Consider the following 8,612-nt stretch of genomic DNA (forward strand, 5'->3'; position numbering starts at 1 on the left):
CCTGAATAAGTTCATCGGGGAAATAAATGGGAATGAATGCAACGGCCGGTGGTGGGGGAGTGGACCTAGTGCAAAAAGGAGTAAATGCACCGGAGTTTAGACAGGTTCGGGCCGCACGGGGGCGTAATACCCTACTCCTGTATGGATGCTATAACTGTCCTGAGGAAGTCCTTCAAGGATGTTGTTGGTTACAAGAATAATGGCCTATCTAAGAGCTTGGAGCTCCTTGTTCTTCGGTTGGGACTGAGCTCAGCCTTCCTCACAGTGTTTCTTTTGTGTCTATTCTCGATCCCGGTTCGTCGTCTCCGGTTCCTCTTTGTTCTTTGTTGCCCGTTGTTGGTTGTTCTTCGATGGACTTTTGATATTTCTTCCTCTCTCTCTTGCTTCTGTGCTGCCGGCGGCTTTAAATACCTGCCGACCGAGCCATGCCCCGAATCGGAAAGGAGGGGGCACGAGTTTCAAGACGCCATGAATGGAAAGAGCGTCATCATTTCTTCTGGGCGAAATGACCGGGGGTGGAAAATACGTCGCACGCCCGGTCGTCCGTCACCATAAATGCCCTGGCAACGGGCGCCGTGGAGAGGGCCCACTGGGCAGCCGCAGAGCAACCCGGCGTGCCTGTCCTGTCTTGTTCCCCTGCCACAGCAGCGCGGCAGATGGAACGCTTTGATCCTCACGACGTTATCTCGAGACGAGCCGGATGGCACGGGACGGGACCCGTGCAATTAATGACCCCACGCCTCTCTGCCAGAACATGGCAGGAACTGACGCGGCGGGAGCAGTTGGAGATGTCAGGCCACGCACGCTCATTAAATACGGTCTCGGGCCTTTGACTGGTTGACACCTTGACGGTGGGTCCCTCGGGGGTCTTCCTGGGTCGTCGGGATACCGAGTGCTCGGGGGTACGGTTTACATCCCCGAGCACTCTCTCCCGAGCACTCTTGCACGGACCTTCGGGGAACCGAGTGCTCGGGGGCTGCCACGTGCAGCCCCGAGCACTCTCTCCCGAGCACTCTTACACGGACCCTCGGGGAACCGAGTGCTCGGGGGCTGCCGCACGCGGCCCCGAGCACTCTCTCCCGGAACTTAGCTCTTCTGAACATCGGAGGACTAGGGTGCTCGGAGGTGACCGTACACCTCCCAAGCACTTTCTTCCCGATACTTAGACTCCTTGGATCATCGGGGAACTAGGGGACTCGAGGGGCCACCGACCGTGGCCCCAAGCACCTTCTCCCGGGACTTGGCTTTTTCTCATCCTACAGGAAAAACCTCGCGGGATGACGCCATGTGACGGGTGGCTGACCTAACCTCGAGATTCAGGGACTCCTAGTTCCTGATACACTGACAATAGTGCACCACAAGCATCAGAGAATGGATGTACTGAAGCAATCATTCTGAAGGTAGATGCAAACCAGTAGAGCTGTACAGGTCCAGGGCTATCCTCCCTCGTGCTGCGAGTTGGGGCTCTAGCAGGAACCTCGTTTCGCCATCAAAACTGCCTACAAATGCATATTATCACCACTAGTTGGCGGTAACCTTAACTTTCAATGAGGAACTTACGGTTTGCGATTGCTTCTGTTTGCATCATCGATGGCGATGCTTCATGTCAGCTAATTTAAAACTTCACGTTATAGTTTTTGTTTCTGAATCATGAGTAGCTAGCGGACGTTGGATATCATCTTCTTCATATCTAAACGGAGTCGATTTCTCGACACGACGTTGAGCCACGTAAGTAGAAAAGGAGGAACCGTCGAATCAACATTTTGATCAGATCAGTAGATAAGCCAAAAGGCCAAAATTCATCGTTATCAAAATACAACTGAAGCCCAGATTGGAAAAGGAATCTGTGGCCCACTCTCATAGGCCGGCCCATGGTAACCACTGGACTCTCAACTGGTCAGCCCAGGTTAAGTAAAGAAATATCAAGCACTCAGCCTTCTATAATTTCACCAGATCAATGCACAGAGATAAAACGTGCAAACTCAAGACTCTTCTAGACTATTCATCTCGCCCTTTTTCTCAGTACCAATCCGCAGAGACTGAAGCAAAACTTCACAGAAAAAACAACTCGATCTGAAGGAGCCATCGAGGAATCTGTACATCAAGGTAAATACTCGCCTTCATCTATTCTTGTTTTTTATAACGACGGCCTGAACAAGCTTGCTGCTGGTGATTTGAGCTATTTGCTCGTGGATCAACTGGCAACCTCGAGTATATCCTTGGAGGTCACATGGCTGTGGTTGACAGTATCCTTTTGGAACGAAACAGCTGTTACACCCTTCAGTAATCTGATCACTTCACTGCAACTGTCGACGTAGTACTTTGCTTTGCTAGCCTTCGGGCCAACAGAGCAGGCAAAGGCCTCCGGGATGGCCGGAAAAACAGCACGGGAGGTAGCGTTGTTGATGCTCTCGAACATGTCCTCATCCGACAGATCATTACCGATGCACATCAAAAAGTCTGGTGCTTCCCCGTTGCTGACCAGTGTCCCAATGATCTTGTCCACAGCAGTCCCCTTGCTAACCCCCTGTATCAACGTATTTCAAGCCCCAACAAACATCTAATGATGAAATACAACAAACAGTTGTAGAATATTTGAAATGATACAGACCTGAGGTTTAACTTCTACAATCTGATGGCCATGCTTCACGACAACAGGTTCATTTGCCAGGACGCGCTCCAGATGGCTCACTAGCTCCTTTGCCTGGCAGGAGCCAAAATCGTGATCTGTGTTCTGATAATGCCATACTAGAGCGCTTTCCTTTGGCTCTATGAAAGACCCGTCAGTTGTCTCCTTATATACTTCCATGACAGGCTCAGAAATGAGCTTCCATTCAGAATCTAGACCTGATGAACTTGTTTCCCATTCGGCTGCTTTGTTCCATCTGTAAGAACAAACATTGTTAATCACACATGCTGAAAGGAAGTCACATAATGGTGTATGAACAAAAGATTATTTGATTGTAATTGATACCTGATAAAGTAGCCATGTTCAGAAGCAATACCAAGGTTCTCGCATGAAGCAAACCACTCGCTTAGGGAATCTCTTCCTCTTCCACTGACTATAAACACAGTGTTCTTCATGTCATTGCACAAGTTGTTAAGGATAGAAATGAGTTCTGCACTTGGAGCTTTGTTGAGTGATGACTGGGGCACAAGGGTTCCATCGTAGTCCAGAAATATCGCCCTCCTGTTAGCCTTCTTATAAGACGAAGCTAAGTGTTCTAGAGACAGTCTTCTAAACCCAGGTGAAAGAGCAATAACTCTAAAATTCAAACCAAACCCAGTGGTCCAACACCTTTGGCTATAGTGCTCCTTGCACGCTCTCTCCAGATCCTGGTCAAAGCTGCATGCCCAGTAAGCAACATCGTGAGAACTGACATAGCGATAATGCTTTTCGTGGCGCAGCTTCTTCTCATACTGTGTGAGGTCTGCTGCACTATAAAATGCATCAGCCACATCTTCAACACTCCAAGGATTTACCCTGATAGCACCACTAAGAGATGGGGAGCAACCAACAAACTCGGACACAATCAGTGTGCTTGTGCGAGGCGAGCTCTTATCAAAACCTCTGAGCTTGTCAATCTCCTCATTTCCCTGCCTACAGACAGTATATTCATATGGTATTAAATTCATACCATCCCTCACAGCATTTACAATACAGCAGTCAGATGCAGCATAAAATGCAATCTTCTCATAGAAAGGTATCAGATAGTCAATAAGGACAACAGGCTTGTAATCAGCAGAACCATACTTATCATTTATCCTTTCAGCTACAGAGGCAGCTTCTTTTATTGCTTCTTCCACATCTTTTCCAGTGCTTCTTGCAGGATTGACAATCTGTACAAGGACAACTTTCCCTCTAAGCATAGGAGTTCTCTCCAAAAGAAGCTCCAAGCCAAGAAATTTCAAACTGATTCCTTTAAAGATATCCATGTCATCTACACCTAACATCACCAACTTGCCCTTATATCTATTCTCGATTTCTTGAACCTTGCTTATTGTAGCAGGCAACTTCAACATAGACTCAAGCCGGCCAACATGTACACCCACAGCAAGGATCTTTAGGCTCACCATTCGGCCAAAATACTCTATAACAACGTGACCACGTTTTGACTCATAAGTAAGGCCTAACAGTCTGCTGCAACATGAAAGGAAGTGGCGAGCATAGTCGAATGTTTGAAAACCAATGAGATCAGCATTAAGCAGGGCTTTTAGGATTTTATCCCGCACTGGCAGTGTCCTATAGATTTCAGAGGAGGGAAATGGGCTGTGGAGAAAGAAACCAACTTTGATCCGGTGCAGCTTCTTTCTTAAAAAGGTTGGAACAAGCATAAGGTGATAATCATGAACCCACACACAGTCATCATCCGAATTGACTGCCTCCATAATTTTGTCCGCGAAGATTTTGTTGGCCCGCACATAGGATTGAAAAAGGGAGCGGTCAAACGGTTCGCCTTTGTCATGGCAAATAGGAAGCATATAATGGAAAAGTGGCCATAATAGCTGTTTGCAGAAGCCATGATAGAACTGCTGCTGGAGGTCAGCTGGAAGAAAGGTAGGTATGCATTTGAGTTCCTTGAAGAGCTTCTGAGCAACTTGGTCTTGCTCACTAGGATCAACTTGGACCTTCAAACTACCCACATAAATAACTTCATTCTCAATTGGGTAACTGTCTTTAAGTTGGACAAGAAGTTGATCGTCATCCATTGCAAAGGACCACTGTCCGGTAGCTTCATCTTTCATACAATTCAGAGGAAGGAAGTTGGCAGCAACTATTTTCCTCTTGAAATAAGAATGGGCAGAACCAATTGAATCATCATCATTAGTAGTTTCCCAATCAGAATTAGATATGATGCCAGGAAAGGTCACCACATGTGGAAGAGATCTAAAAGGTTGTTGGAAGTCAAACACATCTTCGTTACTCATATCTAGAAAATTTGAATACGACTTCAAAACCGTTATTCCTGCAACGCGAACATCAAATAATACCAATATTTAGGCCTTCACAACAAAATTTATCACCTTCATATATATATGTACTCAGGGACATGAATTATGAAAATAACATATGAGCTTTCTAGCACACACTCTGTATCTTCCAAACATCAAAAACACTTACTGAACAACCACTATATAATAAATAGTCTAACACATGGTTCAGACCTTGACAAAAAAAGAGAGAGAAAAATACTAGAAACATTCAGCAAAAAATCTGGTGGACCCTAATTACAAAAAGGGTACAGCAATGGACTATTTGAACTCAATACATAAGGAAAAGCAACTGAAACGTAAAAATATCTCTTGTTAATATATGCTCAAAGTCAAATTTGATTTGTGAAAGAGTAGCAATGTAGCACACTATTCCCCACCAAGCAGTTATGCAAGCCAACTAATGTAGTTAAAGGAAAAACTCAAGGTGTAACTAACTGCTATTGGCTAACATGATCAGGGACTGAGCTCGTTCACAATATCCATTCTCAATTTGCATTGGAAGACTTCAAGATATTTTGATGGTAGAACTGTAGAAGCCAACAAAAGTGGGTAACCAATTAATGTCCAAGAATAAATTATATTAGAGTGCCCACAATTAAAAAATCTAATTCCACAAATTAAGTGCACAACAGAACAAAAGTCTCCTTTGGATGTCCAGCTGGTACAAAATTACAGTGCTAAAACAAAAAAATTAATCCAGGGAGTAAATGCAAAGCATATCAAAAAAGAAATTACAACACTCCAGTTTATAGCCTAGGTGTTTCAGTATAACTTGAAAGCATATCAGGATTTTTTTTTTCTCCAGAGCTCCAAGATAAAGCACATCTACCTTCTCATTTAGGACCACAATATTCAATACAACCATCATTTAAGAAATTGGACCACACTCTCCTACCGTTATAAACACAGAAGGAAGAATTCAAGGACCACCTTACAGCAGCATGACACAAACAATACTTGAACTAATCATTTTCCCCTCAAATCACAAAAATTAGCTTATAACTACAATGCATACCACCTTTGCAAACGTCACGTATCTACCTGTACGACCTGACATGCCAATCAGGACATGTCATCACGCCAAATGAATTGGTTCGTACACAAACTTCAACACCTACTTGGTGAGATCTGTCCTACAACATAATGATACAGACAAGGCAAGGTGGTCGAAGGAAACTTGAGATTTCCCAATCCTGCTCATCCTATTTGGCGAATGCAACTTGTGTTGCCATTAATACAAGTAACACATGTCTAAAATCCAGTCTATTACATGTTCTACTACAGTCTCCTACAGCACAACGATTATTGCCCAACATAACACCATTCAGCATGGCTATTAGGTCTTGAAGATTATTTTGCTAAGGAAACAACACATGATGCTGCCTAATAATTGGTAGAAGACTTTTTTTCGCACCAATACTCGCCCCCCCCCCCCCCCCCCAAAAAAAACAAAAGAGGAACCAACGAAATTTTCTATAAGGAAACATATCGCATAATACCAGCAAATTAATCAGAAAGGTAGGCACCAAAGATTGCTCTTTCCCTAATTCAAAAATAAAAATCGGTCTTTTCTAACCTAAGAAATCAAGAACCACCGGAAAGAACATTGCTGTGACACAATGAACATAGGGATCAAGAAGTAGCGGAAGCGTTTCTCACCACAGCAACAAAATTAGCCACTCCCGAATTCCAAATGGCTGTTCCTTGGAACCTCCTCTTCTCCCCCTCTCTTTCTGGATGTTTCTTGGCTTCTGCTTCTACCCAACACAGCAAACCCAAGCATGAGGGAGAGAGAACAAGAACACAGGGACTACAGGAGATGTTGGGAAGGAAGGAAAACAAGAAATGTTTCTCAGTTCTGACTCGTGAGGTTTTGCTTTGCCACTGCGGATTCGGAGGTTTTCTTTTGGAAGATTGCAATCCGCTGGACGATTATGCCCCTGATTCTTATGCCGATCTACGCGCACGCCACAGCGGTCTGCAGATAAGATTGCGCTTTTCCCCTCGTGCTTCTTATATTTTGCACGTCTCCGTTTTGCTTTCACATAATCTCTATTATGTGAAACACGATTTGATTTCCATATTATTTCTGCTCTCCTTCTACCTAATAAAAACTACTAAAATTTGAATATTTTATCCACTTCTACTATCTACTCTCATCCTCCAGCTTTCCTACCTTGTTACCGACTTGAAAGTGCATCTAGATCCCCTATATAGGCTTTGATGATTGACGACAAACAATTAAGTGACTAATATGTTTAATTAGTATTTTAATAGGTAAAAGTTCCGATGACGAAAGATAAATGACGTTAGTGATCCCAAAAATGAAGAAAGAAGATAATGCATGGTTATTCCTATAGCTATAGCATCTTATCTTGAATTGAGTATAAGAATATCGTACTATTAAGAGGGATGCAATGTTGGAGATTTTGTTATGAACTTAGTGCTCAAAGTTAACCCTTAGATGAGAGTCACTTTTCTTGTTCATGGACACCTTTTTGAAAATCGTTCTGTTGATATCGGAAGTTCCAATATATGTCGGAGTGTCCGGTGTGTTTAAAATTCTAGCACTCGGGAAGTTTTAGGTTGAATCGGAAGTTCTGATATTTAGGTCGGAAGTTCCGATATATATCGAAGTATCTAATGTGTTTAAATTTCTAGCGCTCGAAAAATTCACTTGAATCGGAAGTTCCGATGTTTAAGATCGGAAGTTTCGATATATGTTTTTCTCCTGATTTGGTTTGAGCAGGGCTAGTATCTTCTGTTACTTTGCACTAATCGAAAGTTTTGATCATCCAATCGGAAGTTCCGATGTGGACTAAAAAAGTGCATAACAGCTAGTTTTTTAGGTACCCTACAAATACTCCCCCTCTCTCACCTCTTCGGGTTGCTGATGCTTTTGAGAAGTTAAAGACCTTTCTAGAGCCCTAAAGTTCTTCTCTTCTCTCCCTTGCCTTGTGCTACATTTTGAGAAAGGGATTTGAGTGAGAGATCTAGTGAAAATGTATTGATTTATCTTTGAGCACTAGGTTCCATCTCCAAGCTTTCTTCGTGTGCATTTATTACTCTTGGAGATTGAGGTCTCCTAGATGACTAGAAGTCACTTACGAGCCACCAATTTATTTGTGATGCGCCGTGAGAAGTTTGTGAAGGCCGGATTTCACCTCTGAAAGGGATGGAATACTAAGTGGAGTCGAGGAGTGCTTTGTGCAACCTCGCGAGGAAAAAGTTTGAAAGAGATCTGGCTTAAGTGAGATCGAGCCCCTCAACAGAGACGTAGGATCCCCTCAAGGATCTGAACTTTGGGAGCAAATTTGTGACGTCTCCCCTCTTTGGTTATTTCTTACCTCTTATGTATTTTTCGATCAATTTATTTAATATCTTGAGTTAGACATTATGCTTGGTAGTTTTACTTCAAATTGAATAGTATATTATCTTGTTGCATCTTAAATTCCATAGTTTAACTCATTGATGCTCTTATACTTAGGTATGTTCTACATTTGAGCAAATCGGAAGTTCCGATCATGTATATCGGAAGTTCCGGTGTGTGTCAGAACATCTGATTATATGGATCGGAATATCCGATATTAGTTTCCGTTGTGGTGTTCTGTTTTATT

General features: G+C 43.3%; 1 protein-coding gene across 3 annotated transcripts; it reads right to left on the reverse strand.

The window, feature by feature from the left end:
* Positions 1-1,912: 1,912 nt before the first annotated feature.
* LOC133897628 (probable alpha,alpha-trehalose-phosphate synthase [UDP-forming] 10) lies at positions 1,913-6,918 on the reverse strand. 3 transcript variants are annotated; one of them, XM_062338423.1, is made up of 5 exons: positions 6,655-6,918; positions 5,445-5,522; positions 2,975-4,967; positions 2,612-2,885; positions 1,913-2,527 (listed from the first exon to the last, which is right to left on the reverse strand). In XM_062338423.1, the coding sequence occupies exons 3-5, from the start codon at positions 4,927-4,929 to the stop codon at positions 2,195-2,197; spliced, it is 2,562 nt and encodes an 853-aa protein (XP_062194407.1). In that variant the 5' UTR covers positions 4,930-4,967; positions 5,445-5,522; positions 6,655-6,918; the 3' UTR covers positions 1,913-2,194. The 3 variants fall into 3 exon arrangements, with proteins under 3 accessions (XP_062194407.1, XP_062194404.1, XP_062194406.1); XM_062338420.1 differs by having other exon boundaries at positions 5,431-5,522; XM_062338422.1 differs by lacking the exon at positions 5,445-5,522.
* Between the last annotated feature and the right edge of the window lie 1,694 nt (positions 6,919-8,612).

Source organism: Phragmites australis, chromosome 17 (genome assembly GCF_958298935.1).
Source record: "Phragmites australis chromosome 17, lpPhrAust1.1, whole genome shotgun sequence".
Taxonomy (NCBI): Eukaryota; Viridiplantae; Streptophyta; class Magnoliopsida; order Poales; family Poaceae; genus Phragmites; species Phragmites australis.

Bases quoted from the DNA above. Each gene is read 5' to 3' on its own strand.
- LOC133897628 (XM_062338420.1), bottom strand. From the start codon at position 5,491: ATGCAAATTGAGAATGGATATTGTGAACGAGCTCAGTCCCTGATCATG. The intron at 4,968-5,430 runs GTTAGTTACACC...TTCGCGTTGCAG, and splicing joins GATCATGTTAGCCAATAGCA to GAATAACGGTTTTGAAGTCG. The intron at 2,528-2,611 runs GTCTGTATCATT...ACGTTGATACAG, and splicing joins TTGTAGAAGTTAAACCTCAG to GGGGTTAGCAAGGGGACTGC.